This window comes from Nannospalax galili, unplaced genomic scaffold (genome assembly GCF_000622305.1).
Source record: "Nannospalax galili isolate Female #2095 unplaced genomic scaffold, S.galili_v1.0 scaffold18, whole genome shotgun sequence".
Classification (NCBI taxonomy): domain Eukaryota; kingdom Metazoa; phylum Chordata; class Mammalia; order Rodentia; family Spalacidae; genus Nannospalax; species Nannospalax galili.
In genome coordinates, this window is record NW_008346548.1 from 7,783,072 (window position 1) to 7,795,754 (window position 12,683).

General features: G+C 41.3%; 1 protein-coding gene across 1 annotated transcript; it reads left to right on the forward strand.

The window, feature by feature from the left end:
* The first annotated feature begins 4,730 nt into the window (after positions 1-4,730).
* On the forward strand, positions 4,731-11,362 carry Ndufb4 (NADH:ubiquinone oxidoreductase subunit B4). The gene is made up of 3 exons (XM_008842908.3): positions 4,731-4,991; positions 9,541-9,687; positions 11,246-11,362. Exons 1-3 carry the CDS (start codon positions 4,812-4,814, stop codon positions 11,306-11,308), a joined length of 390 nt encoding a protein of 129 aa, XP_008841130.1. The 5' UTR covers positions 4,731-4,811; the 3' UTR covers positions 11,309-11,362.
* The last annotated feature ends 1,321 nt before the right edge of the window (positions 11,363-12,683 follow it).

Consider the following 12,683-nt stretch of genomic DNA (forward strand, 5'->3'; position numbering starts at 1 on the left):
CTCAGGCACACACACACACTACATAAATAAATAAATCTTACAAAAGAAACATCAAACTATTTCATGTAAATATACTCAAAATTAGCAAGAACAGAATAAGACAAATAAATTATAGATTTAACTCATCTATGAACATAAATGGTAAAAGTAAAATGTTAATTTAACTTATAAGTATATCAAGAAACACACAGAATGGTCATGGAGTTGGTTTAATTCTGCAATGTAAAACAGCTCTGTATTGGAACAACCAAGAGAGTAAGGTTTTCTGTCTTTTTAATATACTAATAAAGAGGGAAAAAAAAGATGATGTAGAAATAGCAATTGATTAGCAATATATTCATTCATGATTTAAAAGGCTGTTTTGGTAAGAAATACAAAAGGAAATTTCTTAACTTGACAAAGGGCTGTGCCAAACTCCAGGAAACATATTTAATGATGAACTAACTGAGGATTTCCTCTTAGAGCTGGGAACACTATGAGAGACTGTCCATTTCTGCTATCACACCACATTACACTGGAGGTAGTAGCTAAAGTAATAGAAGAGAGAAAAAGTAAGCATTGTTGGTAACAAAGAAGCAAGACTGCTTTTTATATAAGATCTAACTGACTACACAGAGAAATCCAAAAGAAGGCATAGAAAAACTAACAAGACTGATAAAACCTTTGTGGTGGTTGGAATGAGAATGTCCCCCATAAGCTCCAACTATTTGGACATTTTGTCCCCTGTTGGTGGCGCCATTTGGGGAGGTTTTTTTTAGGAGGTGTGGCCTTGCTGGAGGAAGCATGTCACTGAGGGCAGGCCTTGCAAGTTCTTAAGCCTTGTCAGATTTCCAGTTGCCCTCTGCTTCCTGTGCCTACTTGAAGAAGTGATTACTTAGCTTTTTCTGCTCAGGCTACTTCTGCCTCCATGTCTCCCCTGCCATTATGGACTCTAACCCTCTGAACCATAAGCTCAAATAAACTCTTTCTTCTGTAAGTTGCCTTGGTCTCAGTGTTTTATCAGAGCAACAGAAATGTGACTAATACAGTGGATGCCGGTTCCAAAAACAGTATACAGAAATCAATTATATTACACATTCTGGCAAGAACTAATTAGAATATGTGGAAGAAAAAGAAACATTAGCAATAAAACTATAATGTAACAGGAATTAACCCAACAGAAGAGGTGATGATTCTTTATGGGAAACATCACAAAACATGATTTAAGGGTATAAAAGAAGACTGAACTAAAGGGCATTGATAGGAAAATACAAAGTAGCGAGTGTCTGTTTTCCCAAATCAACCTATGAATTTAATTCTGTTCCAATACAAATCTCAATGGATTCTTTTTCATGGAACTTGATAACTTAGTTCTAAATTTCATCTGAAAGAGAAGAGGAACAAAGTAGCAGAGGCAATTTTGGACTAAAACAAAGTAAGACAGTTAACCATTGCTGGGGGAAGGAGATGACTCATGAAGCCCACTACTTCTCCCAGATGAGCTATAGGCAGTTAATGGCTGCTGAGGGAAGATTAGACATTTTCTTCAGTGTTGTAGCCACTAATAAGTTGCCCATTTTCTTGTAAATAATCCCTCACCTGTGTTCCTGTAAGCAACCCTAATTAAACTCATTGGACACCAACAAAGAAGACATGAAAGCAGAAGGGGGTGAGTTGGGAAGAGGAAGGGGATCAATGGGAGTGGGACTAGGACAAGAGAGGATAATGGAGTGACTATGATGAAATACATTGTATGCATGTGTGAAAATGTCATAGTGAAACTGTGGTCGTTTGAATGAAAATGTCCCCCATAGGCGCCAAGTGTTTGGACATTTTGTCCCCAGATGATGGCGCTGTTTTGGGAGGTTTTAGGAGGTGTGGTTTTCCTGGAGGAAGCATGTCACTGGGGGTGGGCTTAGAGAGTTCTTAAGCCTTGCCAGATCTCCAGTCAGTCTCTTGCTTCCTGTGCCTGCGTGGTGATGTGAGAGCTTAGCTTCCGCTTTTCCTCCAGTCACCTCTGACACCATGTCTCCCTGCCAAGATGGACTGTAATTCCCCTGGAACCATAAGCTCAAATAAATTCTTCCTTTTATAAGTTGTTTTGCTCAGTGTTTCTATCACAGCAACAGAAAAGTGACTAATGCAGAAACTCATTATATATACAGTTAATAAACTGAAATGGAAACAGTCAGAATTTGAGGAATTGAACTATGTAAAGAAGAACAACAGCTGATATACAGTAAACACTCAATAAAGTGCCTATAAAATAAAACCAAATTGTGTATTTTTTAAAAAATAAATTTACTATTTTTATTTTATGTGTATGAGTGTTTTGCCTGCATGTATATAAGTACACCCATGTTGTGCAATGCCCACAGAAGTCAGAAGAGGGCATCAGATCTGGAACTGGAGCTACAGATAGTTGTTAGCTGCTGTGTGGGTACTGGGAATTGAACCCAGGTCCTCTGTAAAAGCAGCCAGTGATCTTAACCACTGAGCCATCTCTCCAGCCCCTAAACTCCATATTTTTTTAAAAATATTTTATTTTTATGTGTATGCGTGTATTGCCTGCATGTATGTAAGTGCACCCATGTCATGCAATGCCTGTGGAGGACAGAAGAGGCTGTCAGGTCCTCTGGAACTGGAGTTATGGACAGTTGTTAGCTGCCATGTGGGTGCTGGGATTCGAACCCAGATCTTTTGCAAGAACAACCAGTGTTCTTAACCACTGAGCCATCTCTCCAGCCCCCAAACTCCGTATTTTTAATCATCATCCCAAATCACTTATGATAATTAGAGAGTACAGGAATATCCACTTAAACTTATGTTAATATTTCATTTTAGTAAATATTTAGTAAATATTTAGTAAATATTTCAACTTTGTCAGCTGACTTGTACTCATGGATACCTTGTGTTCATTTCTTTGTTCTTTTTACCATACTCTTCCTACCATCGATGGTCTTTTTATAAAAAAAATACTTTATTTTTAATTTATGTGTTTTGTGTGCTTGATGTAAGTGCACCACACATGCAATGCCCAAGGAAGCCAGAAGAGGGTGTTGGATCCCCTGCAACTGGAGTTACAGATGGTTGTTGGCCTCCATATGGATGTTGGAAACCAAACCCCTGGCTTCTGCAAGAGCAGCCAGTGCTCTTAACTACTGAGTCATCTCTCTAGTCCCTATATCAGTGTCTTAAAAGGTTTTTGAAATTTTAGAATTTTACATCTTGTACCTGTTTTACATGTTTTGTTTTCTTAATATTTCAAAGCATCTCTGACAAACCAGAACACCTCTCTTTCTCTTCCTGTCTCTCTCTCCTTTAAAGTTGAGAGTGAGTGATTTGTTTCTGATTTATTTTTTCTACCTTCATGTAGCCCTCTTTCTCATGAGTCAGCTTTGCTTTCTATTCATACATTGATCTACTTTGAAAATATCTTGTTCTGCCTGTTTTTTCTGTACTGCATAATTGTCAGCTACTAGGGAACAGCCCCCCCCCAAAAAAACCTTAAACACCCAGCTTCCATTTCTCTGTATTTTCTCCACAAAGCCTAGCAGATTGACTAAGACTGAGTAGTGTAAGGTATACTTCATGCAGCAGGTGCTTAATATTTTAAAACAGTATTAGAGTGTTGAATAAATTTGACAGCAGTGCTGCTCCGCCCCACTTCAAGTGCCAACACTTTCTAGGCCCTGCTTCTGCCTAGCAACCATTTCCCCACATACCTACATGCCTTTCTGAATTTAGCTTTCCTTGCTGGAGTTAAGCAATATTGTTTCCGTTTTTCCCTCCTGAGGAGTATCTTACTGGGACTTAAAGTCCTTACTGTGTAACTTGAAGTTGCCTTTTCCCTTTAGCGATAGTGAGAAGAGAGGGGAAGGGCTATAGAGATGCTGAAGGTTACACGTGCCAGCCAATATCATCTCTTTTCGGGGGGGGGGGGCGGGCAGAGATTTGCCATGTATCTCTGACTGGCCTTGAACTCATAATGGTCCTGTCTTAGCTTTCCAAGTGTTGGGTACAGGTACGTGCCAAGGCCCAGTTGTGTACTTTCAGATCTGTAAAACCGTCTTTTGGTTTTAGCATCTGAAGAGTTGTTCCGGGTTTAAGAGGTTTTTTTGTTGTTTAGTTTTTTAACAGATATTTCTTCATAAGTTCTATTCACTACTTCATTCTTTTCTGACCTACAGTCAAGTCACACTTGCTCTGTAACACTATTCTATTAAACATTATTTCTTGCCTACGGCAAATATGCTTATCCTAACCTGGACTGGATCCAATGTGCAGAAAAGCTCATTTTCTTTTATTAGGGGTGGGGAGCACTAGGGGATTATGTTTGCAAATATCATTGGTTTATTTAAACCTCACAACTTTACCAGGTGTACAGGACAGGCGTCGTTTCTGCAGGGTAAGAAAAAGGAAACGAAGGAACACGAAATGACCTTTCCCAAGGTCACAGCGCGATTTCAGAAGGCATGGCCAATCTCTATAGTCCCAGTCTCCGCTAGTCTCTCACAGCCTCAACCTCGGGAAACAAGCAAGCAGCAGCAGCAGCAAAGGGAGATGCAAGCTCTGCAAGCAAGCAGCAGCAGCAAGAAGCGATGAGTGAGGGAGGGGCAGGGGAGAGGAGAGGAGGCGAGCAAAGTGTAGTGCGCAGACGCAAACGCACGACCGAAATGCGGTTCTAGCGTCTGTATAAGCTTGAACTCCAAACTCCACCTCTAGCTCTGATCTCTCCTAATGCGCAGGCGCACTTCCTGAGGCCGAAGGTCAGAAAAGAGAGCGCAGGGCCTCAGCGCCGCGCATGCACAATTGTGCGCCAGGGCGCCAAGATGTCGGGTTCCAAGTATAAGCCGGCGCCCCTGGCTACTCTCCCAAGTTCCCTCGACCCCGCGGAGTACGACGTGTCTCCGGAGGTCCGGAAGGCGCAAGCCGAGCGGTTGAGTATTCGGGCCAGGCTTAAGCGGGAGTATCTGCTTCAGTACAACGACCCCAAGCGTCGAGTGCACATCGTGAGTGGGGCTGGGCAGGGCTGTGGGCCCGGGCCTGGGCGGTCCCTGCGAGCCGGCTGCCGGTCCTGGTGGGCACCGCGCAGGGCGCTGGGCGGGCCTCACGCCGGACACCGGCCCCTTGGAGGGCAGGCCGCTCCTTACTCCTGGCCTTGGCCAGAGAGCTTGGTGGGCTTTGCCGGGCTTGAGTACCAGGCTTGACCACATCCCCCCGGGCTATCTGGAGAAAACAGTTCAACTCTGCTCAGCCTCGGCTTCATTATCTGAAAAATGGCCATAATAAGTTCCTGTATTCTGAGGCGAGGAGTAAACGAGATAAGACACGTTACTGGGCTTGCACAGTGCCTTCCTTGTTGAGGGTGAATACGGGGCCCCTACTCCCAAAGATGTGTGCGTGTTCAACGTAAAAAGCTGTTTCATTTAGCCTCTGAATAACCTTTAACAAATCTTCATATACCCGGAACATAAAAATTTAAAAAAAACATTCATCTTCTGATGGGGATATAGTGATTGTTCAGCTTCCCTAAAACCTCCTGACACCACGGATAATGGCAAACTAGAACACTTGAGCAACTTACCTCAACTTTCTAAAACATAGCTTAATGTGCATTCATCACAGAATTGTGAGAGTAAAGGAGAAACTGTAACATCACCTGCAGATAACATATCCCCAGTAAACTTATTTTAACAAGTGTGCAGTTTTCTCTAAAAGCTGTCTGTCTCAATGAGATTTTAATAAAAATGAAGACCTCACAGCAATTACAAACCTGTTCTCTGAAGTTTTGGAAAGTTGTCAGAACCCAAGGGAAACTGGAATATGCTGCCAGATACAGTGCAAAACGTTTGTAAGCGCTATTCTACTTTTCTAGAGGAGAAAATAACATGGAAAGAATAGATTGTGCATATAGATACACCCAGTAGCAGGTCACAGAGCTGAATTCAAGCCCCGCTCTGTGTAACCTTTAACATCTCCTTTTACCTAGTTGGCTGTACTAGGTCCATCTAGAACCTTGTTTACTGGGTACAAGAAAGATGCCTTTTACATACATAGACACATGGTTGCTTTTGATTGCTAGATAGTATTTTTTAAATAAATGGAACAAAGCCTCAGATGTGAGGTTTGAACCCCCAATCTTCAGTGTTTTATCTCTGACAGGGTGGTTTCAGTTTTGTCATCTGTAACATAAAGGTAAAAATGCCCACCTCCTTAGCTGTTCCATTAATTAAGTGTGTGTGTGGCACAGTACCAGCCAGTACATGTGAATCCCTTTGCTCTGTCTTTAGAATGACTGATTCATTCAGTAATAATTGCTCAGGGTCTATTAGGGGCCTATTTGAGATGCTGAGGTAACAGTACAAAGCAGGCTGTTCCCTGTCCTTATAGAACTTTCTTCTGGTGGTGATGACAATGATGAATAAGTTAAAAATCTAAGTCATTTAATATGTGAGATAGTAATAAATGGTAAAGGTAGGGAAGGGGATTTAGCAATCTGTATGTGACAGGGCAGGTTGGAACATGACATTGGGTGTTTTGTTTTTGTTTTGTGATATTTTGTATTGAACTCAGGGCCTCACATGCAAGGCAAGTGCTCTACCACTGTGCTACCTCCTCAGCCTTGGAATATGACGTTGGAATATAGATCTAGAAGAAATGAACCAGAGCAGCTAGCTTCATGTAGGAAAATGGCACGCTAGCTAGAAAGACTGCAATAGTAAGGGCCGGAGTTTGTCTAGCTAATTCAAGATATCCTGGAGAGCTAATTCAAAATACACTAGTGATCCCAGCACTCGGGAGGCTGAAGCAGGAGGATTGAGAGTTTGGGGCCATTCTGGGCCATAGAGAGATCACCTAAAACATACACTATATATTGAAGAGACCATTGTGAGTAAAATAGGGAAGGGGGAGAGCAGAGAGATATAAACAAGGTCAGGGTGGTGCCTGGGATGCCATCACACCAGGCCTTGTAGGTCATTGTAAGGACTTTTACTGGGAAGGGAGTTACATAATCTGGACTTACATCTTAATGAAATCTCTCTGGTTGCCTAGTTGAGAATTGGAGATGAGGGAGTAAGGGCAGAAGAGACATGAGTTAGGAGCTTTTACAGCAGTTAGAGCTCTTAGTGGTTGCACCCAGGGCAGTAGTGGAGGTGGTAAGAAGTGGTGAGTATTAAGTAGATGTTGGTGGTAGAGCCAGACATGTTTACTGGCAGATGGATGTGGTGTAGGAAAAGAAAAGTCAAGGGTGACTCCAAGCTCAACAGCGTTGCCTTTTACCAAGAAGAATGCGAGAGGAACGGGTATGGTGGTGGAATGGAAAGGAATATTGTCAGATCAGTGTGGGATAAATGACGTTTGGGGGTGCTTATCAGACCGTAGGTGTGTGTTAAACAGGTGGATAGATGCTAAATCTGTAGTTGAGCATGGCGGTCTAGGGCTAGAGGTAGATTTTTGGTATTCACCTGCCCATAGAGAGCTATTTAAGGTATGTGAGTGGATGGCATCATTACTATAGTGAATCTAAGAAAGCCCAGCAGATCTGGGGTCCAGTATTAAGAGATTGGTGAGATAGGAGGAAAAGACTAGAAGAGCTGGGGGGGAGGGGTGAAAGCAGAAAGTCCAGTGAAGAAACAGTTTTAAGGACTTCATCATGCCAGATGCTGCTTAAAGTCCGTTGGACATTGAGTGGGGTCAGAAGGAAAGCTGTTTCCCATGGTTTTGATCATGAAGCTGCTTGTGTCTTTGTGAAATGCAATGTCCATTTCTGGAATACAGATCTGGAAGATATTAAAGTATAGAAAGGTGACTGGCAGGTGGAAAAACCTGCTGTTGTGTAACATTCAAATACAATTTTTTAGCAGAAAAGCAGACTTATTTATCCTTTCAGATATTGAGCTAAAATGTCTTCTTGGACTTTAATGTCCTGTCCTTACGGTCTTCACTGTTTCTGTTTGCACAAACAATGCTGCAGAACTCTTTCATGATAACATCCATAGTTTCTAGAGCCCCAGAAGGTATTTTTGGACTCTTGAGACTGGTGGCGAATGCTCACACCCTTGAAGAATTTCAACGTGATTGAAAGGTCGCAGGGTGCTTCCACCACAAGGTTTCTTCACTTCTACTCTGCTGCTGATGTCTCAGGGTCAAATCACTATAATTCGGTTTAGTTTGAAATGTAAATGTGGCAGATGCAGTTAGGTTATTTTAATCCGGCCAATCATGACTTTTTGGCGTTGGTTAGGACTTTGACCATTCATGTTGCATATTAAAGACTAAAGCTGATTTTATTTGCTCATTTTAATCTGAGTTAATTGGAGGGAATAATTTTGTAAAATCATTTGAGGATTTAGCTAATTAAATTTAATGATGTGGTTGTGATAGATTTGCTTTTCTTAGGAAGGTATTCTATAAATCTATTACATTGCTTTTTTTTTCAAACCAAAATTTTTCTCGAACAATTTTGACCCTTTTGTAAGACTTTTAACAGTGTGAAATGTAGTAATTTTGCTTTTAAACTATCAGCCATATTAGCTTTAGAAATTTACAGTTCAGGGTGTTAATACATAAGGTCCTTCCTTTGATTCCCCAGCACCAAAACAAAGCAGAAAATTGTAGTTCTGAGTTAGTGTGAGTCAGTTTGCTTTCATCTTCCTGCAACTTGTAGCCTGGAAAGGCCAATACTAAAAAGGGCTGTGCAGGCAAAACTTGAAGCTTGACAGAACATGTGACATCCATCCGCCTTCATTGGGTCTGTGGTTTTAATGGTCAGATAAGAAGATAAAGAAGGTAAAAACAAGTCTAGAGACAAGTTGATGAAAGTGATACAGGGAAATGGTGGCTTTTCTAGCAATTTACAGTTGGGATTCTTAAATCCTAAGTAAATAGAAAGCTGAAGGGGGAGAAAAGAGGTTTGTTTTTTTAAATTCTGCAGGATTTGAACAGAATCACCAGAAAGTAGGTTTTGACCTGACATGATGGCACAGGCCTATGATTCTAACACTTGGGAAGCTGAAACAGAAAATCACAGGTTGGTGTGATTGGTGGGGGTGGGGGTCCCTCAGAAGTGCCAGCCGCTGCTCCTTCACTTAGTGATTGCTACCAGTGTCTTTACCTGAACATTTCCTTTTCCTTCCTTAAGTTCAAGGCTAGCTTGGGCTAGCCAGTGCTATATAGCAAGGACCTTTCTCATAAAAGCAAAAACAAAAACCAAAAAAAAAAAAAGAGAGGGGTCAATTGATACTAGTGATTGGTTGAGTGACAGTGGTGCCACAAGCCTGTAATCTCAACACTTGGGAGGTGGAGACTGGAAGGTCAGAAGTTCAAAGTCATCCTTAGCTACATAGCCAGTTCCAGGCCAGCCTGAGCTACCTGTGATCCTGTCTCAAAAAAATACAACAAAATGCTAGAAACTGATCTCCCTGAGCCTATTCAAGAATATTCAAGCTGTAACCTTAACCTAGAGGACAGTAGACGTCTGTGTGCCTTTACAAAAGTCCTAATGGATTTGTATGTCCCTTCTTAACATTGATAACTTTTTGTTTTCATTAATTTTAGGATGATCCTGCCCTGACTCGTTGGACATATGCAAGATCAGCAAATGTCTATCCTAATTTCAGACCCACTCCCAAGAACTCACTTTTAGGGGCTGTGGTGGGAATTGGGCCCCTCATCTTCTGGTATTACATTTTCAAAATAGATAGGGTAAGTATTAGGACCAAATGCTTAGGTTGGTGTAATTGGTGGGGTAGGGGGTCCCTCAGAAGTGCCAGCTGCTGCCCCTTCACTTGGTGATTGCTACCAGTGTCTTTACCTGAACATTTCCTTCCCTTTTTCTCTTCTTGTATACTTTCTCCTTTCCAGGAAGAATTAAAGAATTTTCAGTTTGATCTTGTACATTGTTAAAAATCATGGTAACATCTGAGTCTTTCAGAGTTAATTTGGCTGTTCTACAATAAAAAAATAATAAAATGATCAGTTTAAATTTATAAGATTAGAAGGCCAGGTGTGGAGGTGGTGCATGCCTTTAATCCCAACACGTGGGAGGCAGACGCAGGTGGGATCTGAGTTTGAGGCCACTCTGGTCTACAGAGTGAGTTCCAGACCAGCTGGGGCTACAGGGGGACCCTGTCTCAAAAGACAAAAAAAAAAAAAAAAAATTATAAGTTCTAATTATTAGAACTTAACTCATGAAAGACTTTTCGTGTCTTTTTCAAAGGCTTTTTTGTTTGTTTTTTGTTTTAAAGACAAAATTGAGACTGTCACTATGTAGGCTAGGGTAGCCTCAAATCTGAGATCCTTCTGCCCCAGCCTCAGTGCTAGAATCACAGAAATGAGCAGCACACTGGCTTAAAACTGAACTATTGTTTTGTGATTCACCTTCAGGTACTGTCATGGTGAAATTTTTATTTAGTTTTCTTTGTTCATTTGTTAGAGCTGATGTTTTGGGAGTCAAGTATTAGTAGAATATATAAATCATTTAGCATGGTGTCTGCCACATTGATTCTAGTTATGTTGGTTATATTTGTGGATTGCTGTTCAAACATACACTCTAAAGCAGAAGTAGTCTGGGAATCACTGTTATCAGAGGTCTGGCTTTGTAAGTACGATCACAAAGAAGGCTACTTCTGGGGCAGCCTGGGTGCTGTGCTGACATCTAGACTGGAGGCCACTCACCATCTTTAGCATAAGTGGCACCTCTGCTTTTCTGCTCAAGCCCTTGTCTTTTGGTTATCTGATGAGTTGGCTGTACTTTTCCAGAGGTTGTTTGTGTTTACTTTCAGTGTCTGCTTTTGAAGCCAGATATAGTGGCTCATACCTGTAATCCAATCACTGAAGAAGCTGAAGCAGGATGATCACCATGAGTTTGAGGACAGCTGGGATACAACACTGAGTTCAAGGACAGCCAGGGATGGAAAGTGAGACAATCTTAAAAGAAAAAAAAAGGACAAAACAATCTGGATGTGGTGGCACCAGCAAAGGCAGGTGGATCTCATAGCCCCAGCTGATCTGGAACTCAGTGTATAGACCAGGCTGGCCTCAAACTCACAAAGATCCACCTGCCTCTGCCTCCCGAGTGCTGGAACTAAAGGTGTGCGCCACCACGCCTGGCTCTTTACTTCCTTCTTAAATTCCTTCAGAGAATTTGGGCCTTAGATGATGGGATTGCAGTTAAATTTGGAGTGTTTGGTTCTGATTTTCAGAGTTATACCTATAGGTTGTACCAGAATGCATTGATTTTTGTTTGTTTTTATCTATACAGGAAAGAAAAGAAAAACTTATCCAGGAAGGAAAATTGGACCGAACATTTAACCTCTCTTACTGAGTTTGGCAAGGATGACTCTGTATTCTTGAATAAATAAATCTATTAATCACTGTACAGTTTCTGTTATTTCCTTGAGATTGATTGTTAAAGCTTGTTAACATAGTAATGACAGAGAAGCAAAAGTGGCTTGTGCTGAGGATCACTGTGTCCAAATAATGATCAGCATTTGCTGGATGTTGTAGAATCTTGCCTTTCTAAGAGCATGAAGACACACTGATGTTTATTCATTTAATATGCCATTCAGCAAATGAGTATTAACTATGTGTGCTGACCGTACAGCAGTCAGAGAGGCCGAGTGTTCATGCACTCTGGCAACTCATTGAACAGTTGAGTGTTTATTGTATATATGATACTCTTTTTTTTTTCTGGCTGAAAAAATTTTTAAAAATAATTTATTGAGAGTTTTATACATGCATATAAGGTGTTTTGATCAAATCATGCCCACTCTCTCCCCTCCAACTCCTCCCATACTGCCCCATCACTTTTTTCTGATAAGTCCATGTATTCTTTTACTTATTTATTTTTTATGGGTTTTTTTCTGCTACTCTAACATTCCCCCCTCTGAAGAGGTAACCCTAAAATCTTTTGAGGCTTAGATAAAAGCTCCCAAATACTTCTGACATTTTTGGCCTTTGGAATGGAGTATGTTGCTAACAGGCCCAAGGACATTGTGAGTTTTAGCCAAGAAACAGGCTATTTTTCTTATTTTTTTCTTGTCCTCGCCCCTGTAGTTGGTGGTTAAAAGGGTTCTTTCGGGTCTTTTTACCCTAACTGCCTAGCCAATTCCTACCTCTTTATCACGCCGTCCTCTGAAGGGGATATCCAAATTGCCAACAGGGAATTGGGATGCAGACCACTGGCTTCTTCCATGCTGAACAGGGACAGAGGGTGAGACAATTGGAGTATTCCTTCAGTGGGTCTATCTAAAAGACTCCCAAATTGCATAACTTATCTGTAGGGGGAAAAGAAAGTCCTTGACTGGTGAATAGGAGATGTGAAGTAGAAGGCAAGAGTAGTTAGCATTACAAGTTCTACACAGGGAACTAGAAAAAAGTCAGAACAGAGCAATTTTCAAATGTTCATATGACAGTCCATTGGAATTTCTTGACAAGGGCTTCCAAAAGCATCTCTCTATTGGGTTCCTCATTTTTCTGTCTGCCAAGGCTGAACTCTGGAGTGATGGATTTAGGATTTGCCTTCAGGTATTTTGATAGCTATTGGAGTGGTTAGAATCAGTGTCTGTTCCCTCTCAAAGGCTTCTAGATAAGGGGAGAAAACAAATTTATCCATCATTTTAGAACAATAGCTGTTGTCTCCCTTAGCTACAGGTGGGCACTATAGTATTGGAGACCAAGATTTGAAGTCTTACATCTGA